At 37.1% G+C, this 15,776-nt stretch overlaps 1 protein-coding gene across 1 annotated transcript in view; it reads right to left on the bottom strand.

Annotated features, from left to right (window-relative positions):
• Positions 1 to 5,023: 5,023 nt before the first annotated feature.
• The window catches only part of foxo1b (forkhead box O1 b), a 65,424-nt gene continuing 54,671 nt past the window's right edge, over positions 5,024 to 15,776 (bottom strand). Inside the window, exons 2-3 of the mRNA XM_056466133.1 lie at positions 12,647 to 12,838; positions 5,024 to 12,016 (exon numbers count right to left, since the gene is read on the bottom strand). Of these exons, the coding sequence (XP_056322108.1) occupies positions 10,877 to 12,016; positions 12,647 to 12,838 (1,332 nt within the window). The 3' untranslated portion in view covers positions 5,024 to 10,876. The remainder of the gene's footprint in view (positions 12,017 to 12,646; positions 12,839 to 15,776) is intronic.

Genomic DNA, 15,776 nt, shown 5'->3' with positions numbered 1-15,776 from the left:
GTTGTGCAGATCACTCTGCCTATTCATGCCAGAGTCCCGCGGAAAAAGTGACTGACAGGTGGTTATTTGTGTGTAACTTATCTTTATTTATTTATGATTTGGTTATTGGTAAAACAAAGACCATGCGGGTCAGTTAGTTGAAACGGTAGGCTACAAATAATTAATTCGTTATGAAGTAATTAATTCATAAATATTTAATTCACCGCCACCTGGGATGACGGTGCCATCGTCCATTGCAATGTTTCACATCAGACATCGTACAATGACATCGCCCAACCCTAGCATACACCTACATACACATACTTATAGATGTACAGTGCTCAGCATATGTAAGTACTCACCTCACAAATCTCTCATTTAAATTCATAGTTTCTGTGTGATGATTTACAATATTATATTTGTGCATATTAATTAGACTAGTCAGTAACAAAGCCAAATCTGGAGCTTATCTAAAAAAATAGTTTACAATAACAGTCTAAAAATTAATAGCTCAAATTTATAAGCAAGGGAATGTTTTTTTTTTATAGCAAAAATCAAGAGATACAAAAAAAACATAAAATGTTGACATTTTGTAGTTTGTCATTTCTTTTAATATTTTGCTTGAATTGAAATGTATTACCTTTCTATTTCTAAAGATGCTCAGTGACTAAAATTATATTTAATAAATATATCTGTTTAATAAATCTGTTTTGTTTAAATGCACCAAAATATATTACCTATATCCACTGAGAAATAGATCAAAATATTCATTTTTAAAAAGGGGTGTACTCATTCATGCTGAGCACAGTATATGCACATGTTTAATGTATGTGTTGATAAGCAAAGTTTAAATCCTACATGGTGCCTCATACTCGTCTCTATTGTAAACAAACAATGTCAGACTCTTGCGAACATACTCAAGACCATTTGCCGAGGTTGTGGAAAAAAATTCCATTGAATTCTCAATAAATTGTCATGAGATCATTTAAATGCATGTTTGAAAAACACTAAGAGAGCTCAGTGGTTTGTCCAAAAAAAAAGGCAACTAAACTACAAATACAGTGGTGCTTTTGACTAGAAACTCTCTCTGAAGTAAAGCACAGCACACACAATGACACACGCACACACACGCAAACACCAAAATGTGTTTCATGTGCAAGGCTTCACAAACAATAATCCCCTACAGCTTAGAAGAGATTCCTGTGTGACAGCGAGAAAGAGGTCTGCGAGTTCATTTCTTGGTGTGTCCCACAAAGTGAACTCATATCCTAGAGTGTCCTAAAGTGGCCTCTCTCTGCTTCTCTTTCTTCCTAATCCCTGTATGCAGATCCATCAGGAGGAGCATATGGGGAGCACATGTGTATCTGGTCACATTCTTCAGCAGACCTGACCCACCACAGAGACCCAGAAACAGCCGACCTGACCCAGCAAGAGCGGACAACCTGCTGCCTTTTCACTTAACTAGAGCTGTCAGACAATGACTCAACTCCGCACCAAACCTTCTGCGCCAATAATTCAACCAGACTACAGAAGAAGAGTACAAGAGAGTTGTCTTGCGTTACTTGCTTGGGGGTAAAGTGGCAACATTTTCATAGTCTCCAACTGAGAAGAGGTTCAAACATCAAAATAATAAGATTTTTAAAAAGTTAATATTATCAAACCTTTTTACAAAGACACCCTCTGAAATTTGATTCAGTGTGACAATAGATAGATAGATAGATAGATAGATAGATAGATAGATAGATAGATAGATAGATAGATAGATAGATAGATAGATAGATAGATAGATAGATAGATAGATAGATAGATAGATAGATAGATAGATAGATAGATAGATAGATAGATAGATAGATAGATAGATAGATAGATAGATAGATAGATAGATAGATAGATAGATAGATAGATAGATAGATAGATAGATAGATAGATAGATAGATAGATAGATAGATAGATAGATAGATAGATAGATAGATAGATAGATAGATAGATAGATAGATAGATAGATAGATAGATAGATAGATAGATAGATAGATAGATAGATAGATAGATAGATAGGGGACATTCTACCAGAAACAGACATTATTTGTTTAGAAAATAAAACATAAATACAGTAAATAAATAGTAAATAAAAAGTATTTCATCCCCAAAATATCTAAAATGGACTGATGTTTCATTTCTGTTAAGAAATATGTCATTCATTTGCTTCTCAGATTTTTGTTCTTTATTAAAACACTTTACACATTTACAAACCTGCCAACTGAACTTACAGTATAGCTTTAATAGTTTTGTTACGCTAAAAAATGTTAGAAGTTTGTTATGTTTGAAAATGAAAAAATAAATAAATCAAAAACAGCAAGTTTAAGTTATCATTCATATCAATTGATTAAAAACTAAAAATTATAAATAAATTCTACAAAAAAATACTGTTTTACAATTGTCCCCATGTTTCTTTCCTGTCACATTTGCATTAAATTTAAAGCTATGACTAGGCCCACACAGAATCTGCACGCACGGAAATCTGCAGATTTTTAGCCCATATTGAGTCTATATATTTGTGTAAATGTGTGTAAACTTATATTTATTCAGTTTTTAAATTAATTTCAGTAATAATATTGAGTAATATGAAAGTGTTCACTTGATTTATTTACAATACAGTTTGTAAAGTATGATTTTCTGTCTTTCAGTAGATGTATTATATGAGAGACTTGCTTTGTTTACCAAATAAGTGGATCGTAACCATTAAATAAAAGTTTAAAAAAATTAAGTTTTATTTCATATATTAAGCTTTTGGTTCTGATACTCCCAAAATAATTCTGCATAAATCTGCAGATTTTTTACTAAATTCTCAGCAGAAATAGCATAAAATGTCCACAGATGTCTGGCCCTAGCTATGACTTAGGAGAATTTAAGATGCGTTCTATCACTGAATTTTATGATTTTATTCTTGTTTTTGTATGATTTTTTTAAGGAGGGCAAGCTTAAAGGCCATGTCACAGTTTTAGATGTGAAATGTACGTTTCTGGTAGAATGTCCCTTATATATCAAACACACACACACACACACGTGTGATTTTTTTCATCTATATTTTGTTTTTTGGTATCTTTCCTTTACAAAATCGTATTTGTAAACTATTTGATGTGGACACGAGACCAAACATACACACAAAAAACTGTCTTGTTAAAAATTAGGTAAAAAATCTGCAATTTTTTCCTCACCTTTTTGCAGTTTCAGCCCATTGTTTCTTAAGTCTTTACACCGATTCGCGCTTAATGGTCGCAAAATCAACATAAAGGTGATTCAATCTATTTTATGTCTTCTGAAACCTTAATATGATAGTGTTTAGTGACTAATAATCCAATATTTACGTTGTTTCCAAAGATATTCTACTCTTGTTTGAACGGAATCAATGCGATTCCTGAAGAAATCATTCAATAATGCTGTGTCCCAATTCACATACTGACGTTACGCGCTAAAAGTGTGTACTTTTTGTAAAGGAAACGTATATGGCCTACTTTTGAGTCTGTCACAGGAGACATACTACTTCCTCGTTAACAGATCGTTATGTTGCTTGGTTACGTTTGTCAATCATCTCGACACATCCCCATTTATTTTGTATTTAATCACCTACCTTATTGGAAAAGCAGCAGAGGGATAATCTGCCATTCGCGAGTCTTTGATGCAGAGAAATCTCATCAGGTTTGGGTACATTAATTACTGCATTCAGAAGTTAATGTCCAAATATATCTTGATATAAGTTTACATTGTGGTTGCAGATGAATATGATATAACACGGAAAACGTGAATTAAGTATGTTCCAGCTGGCTAGATATTGATTTGCAGTCATTCAAACAACTTTACCGAAGCCTCTACTTGACGGTGGGTCTCGCGTGTCCGCCATGTTTGTAGTTTGTTTACACTTTTTACCCGAGTATGTAGTTCTAATCAAATTCCCGTCCAGCGTGCAATGTATCGTTAGCGATAATAACGGTTAGAGCATGGAAATGATATAAGCTTTTTATTAAATAATGTCTATAAACGTTTCTACACTTCGAATTTTTACCAGAAATAGTAAACCATCCGGGAACTTGCATAGTCTTTTCAAAGTACTGTGGTTTGGGACATACTAATTCTATTTTTGAATACTATTTAGGATGGTTTTTATGCAAATTGGGACGCAGCAACAGATCATAAATGATTTACAGTTGAATTGTCAACAGGATGTTGCCTATTTGTAATCGATCTCATCTTTATTAATAAATTATTTATTAATAAAAATATATCTAGGACACACTTAAAGGCTAAATACACTCTTTTTCGTTCAAACGTATACCAATAAACAAGTCTGACAGACTCTTGTTCTTTTCATACCTTTATATACAATTATGGCTTCATATAACAGCTGCATTTTTCCTTTTGATAACTTAAAATCAATTCTTCATCGCATTACAATTTTATCAGGCACTTCCTCCATTCTAAAAAAGCATGTGGTTCTGACAAGGACAGTACGATGAGTGTACAGTATGTTTCTAAAATACAATCGGCTACAGTGGGAAAACAATTCCCATCACAAAAGAATACAAAAAACCTTCACTGACACATTTAAAACAAATTCATCCATTGCAAAATTAGAGTCAAACTAAATGACATTTTCTGATTGTTAAATAAGACAAAATCAATGCTATTTACATACCGAAAGATCCAAACAAACTAACAAAAACCTCAGGAACTCAAAGTTAGTGATACTTAATATTATGTACACGCAATCAGATAACAAACACAGAAACAAACGCATACTTTTAATATTTAATGGACAGTCTTAAATGAATATAAAATGCAGAGAGTTGTTTTATATCTGTTAAAAATATATGCATATGTTTAAAATATTGTTTATAATTTACAAACCTTCATTGTACACCTCGCCGTTTGGATAGAAAATCTCTTACATGTCGAAAATCTCAAAATATTAAATATTCTGTAGAGGTGCAGCTGCACAGATGTGTGTATGTGTGTGTACGACGTTAAAACAAAATCACACAGAGAGCAATTATAAATTACACAATCATTCTATTATCACCGTCAAATACATAAATGTTGCAACATTTTATTGAGGCCTTTAACTGGACATCCTCAGATAAAAGCTAAATTAGTCTTAAGTAAAAGTGCCTTCTGGTCATTTTCGATTTGTTCAATTTCACCATTGCGGTCAGTAGGTAATAAAAATATGAAAAATGGCAGGGAAAACCATCATTATTTAAAAAAAAAGGTTTAAACATATTTTCTAGGGTTTCATTAATTGATTTACAAATATTATTCTCGAATCATGAATATCATGAGATTTTCTTAGGGTTATACTTGAATTAACCATACCATGTTATTAAAAAAAATCAGATGTCGTTTACTATAACATTCTGCTCATATATATATATCTCAGCTGATCAGAAATAGACTTACTTGGCAACCCAAAATGCCAGTTTCTGAGGAGAAGGCACAAAGTACTACCTGATGAAAGTTTTGTCGCCTATCCAAGTTTTAGGAACAGCAGATAATAACTTGACTTCTTGGTGATCATTTGGTATCAGAAGTGGCTTAAATTAAAGACAAAGGCCTCTAGATTACACTTATTTTACCAAAATAAAATATGATCATGTCTTGATTTTTTTATTATTTAATTAGGACAGTAAGGACGACTGCATCCATACATCTCTGCAATGACTCAAATAACTTATTAATAAAGTCATCTGGAATGAAAAAGAAAGAGTTCTTGCAGGACTCCCAGAACTCATCAAGATTCTTTGGATTCATCCTCAATGCCTCCACCTTCATCTTACCCCAGACATGCTCAATAATGTTCATGTCTGGTGACTGGGCTGGCCAATCCTGGAACACATTGACCTTCTTTGCTTTCAGGAACTTTGAGGTGGAGGCTGAAGTATGAGGAGCACTGTCCTGCTGAAGAATTTGCCCTCTCCTGTGGTTTGTAATGTAATGGGCAGCACAAATGTCTTGATACCTCAGGCTGTTGATGTTGCCATTTACTCTGCAGATCTCTCGCATACCCCCAAACCGAATGTAACCCCAAACCATGATTTTTCCTTCACCAAACTTGACTGATATCTATGAGAATCTTGGGTCCATTCAGGTTTTTAATAGGTCTTCTGCAGTTTTTGTTATGATTATAGGAGGCACTTCAACTTCTTTTCCAGTTCAACCACTTTTCCAAATGATCAACTTGCAAGTCAAGTTATTATTTGTTGCTCTTACAACTGGGATCGACGCCAAACTTTTATCAGGTAGTGTATTATTATCTACTGTACATTCAAATAATTCCATCCAGCAGTTTGAGAAAATCTGTCTGATATATACAGCAAACAAGGCCACAAGGAAAAGATTGTTTTACACCTTTCAAATCTGGGGTGGGTTTTTTGATAGCATTTCAAAGAAGTAGCAAGAAGCTTACAAATGTACAAATATAAACATTTCATTTACCATCCCATCAGTACAACAAAAATATACATCTCTGTACAAAAACGCATTCATTCAGCACCCTGAAATGACAATAACTATAATGTACACTACACCAGACGTTACACAGTACTCCAGTAGACATGACACACAGTTCTGCCCTGAATATATCTTAGTGACCTACAGTGGCAAATTTACAGACAAACTTAAAAAAAAAAAAAAGAGTCATGTTTGTGAGTGTCTGACATGGTTATTTTTGATACGCCAGGCTATCATGGACTATCATGGAGTCTACTGGAACAATGTACTGTAAATCAGTAATGACAATTCGCTGGCCTCTGCTGATTAATTCTGGCTGAGGTAAACAGTTTATGAGGTGTATGCACATAATTCAGAGAGAGTAGAGAAATTTGTCAAAATAAATAGAATAAATGTCCCTATTATAACTGAGAGAAATAAAGAGAAATTCTAAAAAATACAAATATATTAAATATACTGGAAAACACAAAGAGAATTGGGAAAAAGCTTTCCATTGATTTAAACTGTACTTTATTGGGAAAAGACACTATTTTGTAGGGATAAAACTGTTTAAAATCAGGAATCTGTGGGTTTAAAATTTAAAGTTGTCCAAATGATGTTCTCAGTATAATTTGAAATTATTTTTATTTATTTGTGGAACAATGAAATAGACAAAATATCTTCATGGAACATGATCTTTACTTAATATTCTGATTTTTGGCATAAAAGTTAATATTTCCGATTTTTGGCGACAAAAGAAAATGTAATCCTTTTGACAAAGGTTACATACATGCAATTACAATCAGTGCTTAATTTGAGCCGGTGTTCTGTCGATTTGTCCTACCTTGTCAGGTTGTCCTACCTCCCATTTAAAAAGTAGGTAGCACATTTTGATGACGCAGTATGCTACCCATCAGATTTTGCTACCAGTGTAAATTTTAATGTGGATTAGTGTGATATGAAGCTGTAATATCGCCCTTACCTACCTAATCCCTAACCCCAACCTCAGAGCCATTCAGATACAGTGTTGGTAGCATAATCTGATGGGTAGGATAAAATGTCAGGACACCGGATCTTGCTGGATCCTGTTCCAGAAAATGTCAGATATTCGTGTTTGTGTTCTGGTATTTATTTTAATGGATCCGGCATAAACTTGTGTGTGGTGAATACCTACGTTTGTGTGTTTGTGTGTGTGTGTGTGTAAAAGAGAGAATGACCGCAAGCACATTCTTATGTTTACAATTACTCTCAGTGGTTGGTGATTGTTTCGCACGTAGTGAGCAGCGAAAATAAATAATGGCTGTTTCTCAATGTGCGTTCTTCATCGATCTTTTGTCCTTGTGTTCTCGTGTAACATCGTCATCATTCGCCAAAGTTCAGTTCCAAAACTCAAGACCGCAAGAACAGAGGACGAGTGAAAGTTCCCGAATGCGTTCTTGATATCGAGGACGCACCGGTGCCGACTTGAGCACCGAACTCACTCTAGAAGTCCCAGAAGTCATTGTGACTGGAGGTGGGAAGCACAGCATTTTATATAGATTTATTATTAAAGTTCAGAAATATAACTTATTTATCAGTCGGGGGTCTCCCTAAATGAGACGTTGAAAGTAAACATTACCATACAAATCTTAATAAAGGCATAAACACATTAAGGTTGTTTATTTGTTGAAATTCGTATTCAAATCTGTTTTATTTGTATTGTGCAATGTATATTTGTATGGTCTTCATGCATAGTATATAATGTGAAAAGGAGAAAAACAATATATAACTGTATGAATGTTGTAATGTGTAAGTAATTTTCGGTTAAAAATGCATGAAGGTCATGTGGCCATCAGGAAGAACACAGCATCTCATTTCTCACTGGACGCGTTTTGTGTTCTCACGGTCTCCCGAGTTCGTTCTTTCGAGGTGACCTGGCAAGACCGGTCTTTACAAGAACGCAAGTCCGTTCTCTGCATTCTTGGAATTGAGAAACAGCCGATATTTGAATTTTCAAAATGGCAAAGAGGCATGCATATTTTCATTTCTAAAACCACGAGTGTCTGATAATGGCCTGATCAAAAGAGGTGTCGAGAAGATGAAACTGCGCGAATGGATCAGGATAGCGGGAAACAAGCAAATCGATCTCAAGTCAGCCAGAAAACCTGACAGAAGAGGTAACTGTGGGCTCTTCTTGAAGATTAGACTGAGTGAGTCATTGTATTATTATTTTTCACACATAACAGTGAAGTGAACTGAACAGAGATTGTTTATACTACTATGTTTATTGTTTGTAGCTACATGGATTTTATCGACCATGACTTACTTATAATGTTAAATGGCACAAAACATTTAAAGACCGTTCAGAAATGTGATGCTCTTTTTTTGCGCTATCACCATTTAATGATGTCATGTTCCGGGAAAACTGATATTGTGTGGTGAACGTCGGTCACGGTAACTTTTATTTCCTGGTTTCGTTCAAGGAAATTTTCACTTACAAATTAAGCACTGATAACAACTACAAGAAAGTTGCATTTGTGACAAATTCAGGATTGGAAAATCTAAAACCTAAATAAAAATGCCAAGATATCGAATCACGACTACAAGACATTAAGTCACAATTGTGATAACGTCAGAATTGCAAGCTTCTAAATGGCTTCCACAAATAGGCCCAATCCCAATTCCACCCCTTAGCCCTCCCCCTTATCCTACCCCTGTTTTGAGCGTTCACGTGAAGGGGTAGGGGTGTCCCAATTCTCTTTAGCTTGAAGGCATAGGCTAAGGGGAAGGGCTAGATTGCTCTCGAAACTGAGATTTTTCAGGACCTCACTCGAATCAGTTTTTGTCATTATTATAAATTTTTACGACAAACAAGTGTATGTTTTAATACATTCATAACCGCGTTCGTGTTTTACCGTCATGCTTAAAATACAAAACGCTAAATTTCGCTATCTATAATCTCGAATAATAACTCCTGTATAGAAGTCCCACAACAAACTTTCAGATCTGTCACTTGTCGACACTCGAATACCCTGTCAGAAAAGTCTAGTGGCTGGGAATGAACTTTTTACAGTGTCTGGTATAACGTTAATGTTGTTTTCTTGTATGTACATATGTGAATATGGCCACTAGGGTTGTGCGATTAATCTAAACCAAATCGCAACCGCAATTTGAAACGTTGCGATTAGTTAATTGCAAGAGGCTACAATTTAAAATATATATGTAAACAAGAATAATGAATAACATGTGAAGTGCTTTAAAACCAGTCTGCTATGCTTAAGAAAATTAAACATGCTAGACTTTCTGTGATGGTGTCGTGAGGCATCGAAGACATTGTATCAGTTGTCTTGAACTATGCCACATTACATGAGAAGAAACGATTGAATCTTGTGTCACGACTTATATTTGTCATTAATGACTCCCTACGTCAAGGAAATCGTGCCGAAATCGTGTGATCTGACCGGGGCTTTTTAACTAGACAATTGAATGAGCACACTTTCGTTCTACCCAATTAGAATTGAGCAACTGAGTTACGCTCATAATAAAAAAAAAGAAAACAATCAGGAAAGCACTGACAAGTGGGATGATGGCGGCCACTGCTTCAGAAGCATTAATAGACTAATTAATATTAAAGAAAAACAGCATTTGTAATATGGGAATATTCTGGTTTCAAAGTCACAGACACTAAACAAAAACAGGTATATTTTAAGAGCTGTCGCTGAATTGTCTTACAGATTATTGAGCTAAAGCTTTAATTAAATTAAAATCAGCTTGAAGTTTGAATTTAATCTTAAATCAAATCTAAATCTGCCAATATCTGTCAAAAAAATTAATAAATAAAAAATAAAATTAATCGCAAAAGATATTTTCCCCAAATCGCACAGCCCTAATGGCCACAGTGTAAATGCACAGTACAGTTATGAGCTTATTGCCACATTAACGTTTCATCATTATGATAACATGATATATGCCTTCAGTGATTTCCTGATGATAAATACCACAGCTGGAATTACTACAGCAGTCGCCATCATCGATCTCATATGAAGCAAGAGATCGCGATGACATATGATGACGTGTGCAGGTGTTGTAGTGGTGTCCCATTTCTTAGGGGTAAGCCCTTCCCCTTCACACTCTGTTTTAAGGGCCAAGGGGAAGAGGAAGGGGTACAAAAATAGAATTGGGATAGGGCCTTAAACTATTCGTAATTCATACTTTAGTTTTATTTTCACTAGTAATAGTTTTAATTTATGAAAACGAAAGGTTGAAATCTCTCTTGAATATTAGTTGCCTTTTGGTGTGACCTACAGCATTCAGTCTGTATTAGTCAACCGTCGATTGACCTGCTATATGTCTGACATATTTACATATATATTCACACACATTTGTAATAATGAAGTCAAACCAGGCTGTTTATATGCTTAAATAGCAGATGACATGTTTATCCAGATACCCAGTTATGTGTGCTGGTTTTGACACTGTGTGTGAAACTCTGCTGGCTGCTCATGGGGTCGAAGTTGAAATCCAAAGCATCGCCATCCATGAGTGTGTCGTGAAGGACTCTTTCTACATCACACTCCACGTCCAGCTGGTCGATCAACATGTCGTCCAAGTCACTGGGCAGCCGTTCTGGGTGGCTGTGATGGTGGTGAACAAGCGCTCCATGCCTGTGGAAACCATTGCCATTGGTGTAGCTTGGCATCGTGGCCTCACCTCCGCCTCTTCCCAAATGAGTGAGATGAGGCAGGTGTGGTTGTGGCTTCATGCTACTCAGTCGAACAGGATGCCCGTGAGGCAACATCGCACATCCGTTCATCCCCATTGCTGGCGAGGGCAATTGATGAAGTGAACGTGGGTGCGCATGTAAGTGAGGATGAGCGATCATTTTGCCTCCTTGTCCCATCTGTCCTTGACTAGCATAGCTCGGTAGCACCGGTTGCCCTTCTCCAGACTGCATCAGCTCCCCTCTTGGATCTGCTTCTGTGGTTAGCAACTCTTTTAGAAGCCCTGGAGCGCAGTTGTACTGACCCACAAACGGCCCGTATCCTCCTGGTTTACTGTCTGATAAAGTCGGTATGGCGATGGGATTCAGTCCACCCACTCCACCTTGCCCATACAGGCACTTCCGGTAGTCCTGTTGGACTTGGGGCTGAGGACCCATGTTTGGAGAGGTGTAGGATGGGTACCCAGGGCTGCCCTGCATCATGGGTGAGGATAGCGCGGTCTGGGCTTCTTGGCTGCCCTGGGTGTTATTTTTGGGTGAGATGAGGTTGAGGTTGTCTAAGAGATTGTCCATCATATTCTCAGAACCGTGGTGACCCGCCACTTCGGACAGGCTAGGAAGGGGGCCACCCAGTTTGGTGCCTGGGTAGCCAATGTGGACCTCTGCTGCCTCATCTTCCTCGGGAAGGAAGGGCGAGTGGCGGCCGCTGAGAGTGCTGGCATCAGAGCTGGCACGGGTACGAAAGTTGCCCCAGGGTTCAAAGTCATCATTGCTGTGAGAGTTAGGGCTGCCGAGCCATTTTGGGTACTGAGAACCAGGACTGTTTGAACCCCCATCTAGACCACCTTGCAAAGACATCTGCAGAAGCAAAAGAAAAACAATGAAAATGAACTGTATTACATTTACAAGCAACTGAAGCAGAGCTTGAAGGTAAATAAACAGCGATAGTTTTTAACGCAGTTGGCATTAAGGACCATAGAAACTTTATCGGACTAATATCTAGCAGCTAAATGTGTCTGGAAAAATATTCAGAGGCTTTTATTTTCATAAACAGCGCGGATGTGAATGCGTTTGAGTGTTCTGATTGGCTAAAGTAGACATCTCATGCACTCTTTCCGGCAATCTTCTTTCTGCGTTCACACAGAGCAGCATTCCAGCATATTACCGGTAACGTTACATCAAATTTACCGGTATTTTCAAAAAGGGCCCGTTCACACATACAGACATTTCCGGAAAATTGTCGGTAATTTTCCGGAAAGATCTGTATGTGTGAAAGGGGCTTTTGACTATACTCTACTGTATAGGAGGATGCATCTACTATAGGCATCTACTATGGAGAACAAATGTTGACGGTTTTATTAATTGCAATTTAAACAATTTTGATATTTCATTGTGCTACTCATGTTTGGTAGCAACAAAATCTAAAGAAATTGTTTTACCACATTCATATTTTGGCAGACAGTGTAGATTATTCTCCCCTCAACTGACCTTTTTCTTGGCAGCTCGTCCACGGCTCTTTGTGAACTTGCTGTTGTTGTCCATGGAAGTGGCCCGCCGGCGTGGAGATTTGCCACTCTTTCCCCCCTCCGGGTTCAGCATCCACCAAGAGCTTTTCCCTGTTCCTTCATTCTGGACGCGCACAAAGCGACTGTGCAGGGACAGATTGTGTCTTATTGAATTCTGCAAAAGAGAGAATGGCATGGGAACATGAAAATCTGAGAATAGATGACTGACTGAAAGCCAATCAATAGAAGTGGAAATGACTTGCAATCATTCGACCAATGTCAACATTTCTTGCTTTGAGATGTAGATCACTCAATAGAACAAATACGTAACGAAACACTGATCATGTTTCTCAAACACGAGATAAGACGCTGCAAAAATTTCCAATATTTTGACAGTCAAGTGTGGATGCTTTTAGGTTTTTGCCAATGGTTTTATGTTACATTCGTTAAAAAAATACATTTGACATTGATTTTGAATCACCTTTTTTTCGAGACTACATACTATATGAAGTGGAGGAAAGTCCAGTTAGCTAGAAGAAAGAAAAAAACATTAGTCTTGTCCTTTTTGCAGACACACACTGAACTCATTCGCACACATCCTGCACTAATGATATTTTGTCTGCTGAAGTTTTTCCACCCTGAAAAGGCCTACTGTACACCGACTATAAAAGGGGAAAAGAGACTATAGGCACCTATAAAAGCTTTAAATACTTTAACTCTTATCGTTGATTCATTTGGAGGCAGGGGGAGTCATTTTGGCCTGAAATGCTTATTAAACAGAGGTTTATGAGAGGTTAAAAGTAATTTATAACTTGTTTTGTGTAGTATTTTTTTTATTGTCTTATTCCATAATAATCAAAGGTGAAAATGATTTAGCTATAAAGCATGATAAATTTTACCCTTGCAAAAAGAAAAGAATAGAGTTTGATAATCTGCACTTTATGTCTAATAAACAATTCAGAGTCATGGTAAAAAACATGTCTTTACATCCTCTTTGCAAACCCAAAATGTACTAATGCATACAATGTAATGTAATGGGATAATGAGGGAATAACACACCTGGCCATGGAATAGCTGAGAAACCAATTGTCCCATTACTTTTGAACACAATTACTGTTGTAATTCCAACAGTAGATAAAGTTCAGTTCAAAACTATTGTGTCGGTGTATTGAGCCAAAAATGTTAGAATTGTGCCAATGTCCAAATATTTATGTAATATTAATATTATATAGACCCTAACTATATATATATCACAATTATTTGGTGCAAAAAGTACAGAAAAAAGTATGACAAAACACAATTAATCATTTTAGCCCCAAAACAGACAAGAAATCATCAAATACTTCCGGTTAGGTGAGCTATGGAATAGGGCGTGTTCGCTAGGAGGTCCTGAGTTAATTTTAAACTAATCCTGTGCAGCGAAAATGAAAGCTAAGGGCAATAAAGGGGCTAACATGCAGCCATCGCAACAGCGGCCTGCAACAGCTAACACATCCTTGGATGAACGTGATACAACCGCGGGGGGGTAAATGGACTGAGCTCGATACGACTTCAGGAAACATTCTGACTCCTAAAACTGAAATAATCTTATCGCTACACTGGGATCTGGCAGAAATATTTCGCTCTGAACTACGGTCCGTGCTAGGCAATGACTTATCGACCATCAAAAGTCGACTTTAAGCCATGAAGGCGGAATTCTCTAACACTAAGGTATCGATGCTAACTGAAATGTCGACACTGAAAAGCATGGTGAAGGATATGAAACATTCTCTTTCCACATGTTCGGATGATATCAATGTGCTACATGAAAAAGTTCACTCTTTGGCTACTGTGGAAAAACTAGAAGAAAAGTAAGAAAAACGTTAGGATTATTGGTGTTCCAATTGGTTCCCAACTTTCTACTATTGTGGCAGTCTCCAAGCTGATTAAGAACGGACTCAACATGGATAAGGACATTCTAACTGACAGATTGCATCGCACATTGCAGTCAAAACCCAGATCTGGGTAGCGACCTATTGGCTACTGGGAAGATATTGTGGCAAGGCGCGTATGTGAGATGAAACAGGTCAGGGTTGGTGACATAAGAAATCATCAAATCAGACAATTAATCACTATAAATCACAATTAATTCTTAGACATCATTAAGCATATGTCATAATCAAAAAAGCTCGATTAAAAAGGCTGTAAATTTTCAAAACAAAAAAAAAACTGGGCTTTACTGGAGGAATGAGCAGTTGGTTTCCTGCATAGAAGGAAGTGGATCGGTAGGAGCAGGAAAGCAGAAGTTTAAGCCGCAGAGGAAGGTCAACAGGAGGTCACCTTCAACCTTTGATCCTGAAGGTCATGACCTTAGAGGTCAAGTTAAGGGAAACACAGCTTCCACATCACACAACTGAAGCGCATGGATGTGAACTGAACAGAAACTGTGGTCTGAAAACACAGTCTGGGTCATGAACACTTAAGTAACCCAGTGGCCAACTGACCAGTTTAACCGGCTCTGCTTAGGCAAGAGCGAAAAAAAAAAAGTTGAAGGATGCTGAGTGAGAGGAAAAGGAAGTGCTGGAGGAATAGAGATAAAATGAGAAGGAGAGGTACCAGTATGGAAAGTAAAGTGGTGGAGTTTGCAGGGATTGAGTCAGGGAGGTGGAGGTAAAGGCGGAGCCGAGAAAATGTTTTCCCGCTGAGAGGGACGAGGTCGATGGGTTTGTGTTTGTGTGTGTGTGTGTGTGTGTGTGTGTGTGTGTAGAGGAGGACGGCCTTTCCAGTAGTGCTGACAGACCCTTGCAAACAGACACAGAGAGAGTAATAACGTATGGGTCTGTCTGGCGTCTGTCTACACTGTAACAGAACCCCTGTCACACAAACTCGAGACTCCGAGAGAGAGAGAGAGAGAGAGAGAGAGAGAGAGAGAGAGAGACAGAAAAAAGACAGACAGGCACACAGATAAAATTAGAGAAAATTAAATCCGATACCAATATGCTGATTACTTTGTTGAGGTCAATAACTGTTAAAATGATGTTCTATTTTGACAAAATAAATAAAAAACTAAAAACTACATGTTATAACTGTAATTAAGTAGAACACTTTAACATGCAACTAATAATTCAATTAAT

The sequence above is a fragment of the Danio aesculapii genome, chromosome 10 (assembly GCF_903798145.1).
Source record: "Danio aesculapii chromosome 10, fDanAes4.1, whole genome shotgun sequence".
Classification (NCBI taxonomy): Eukaryota; Metazoa; Chordata; class Actinopteri; order Cypriniformes; family Danionidae; genus Danio; species Danio aesculapii.
This window is presented reverse-complemented; position numbering and strand designations above follow the sequence as displayed.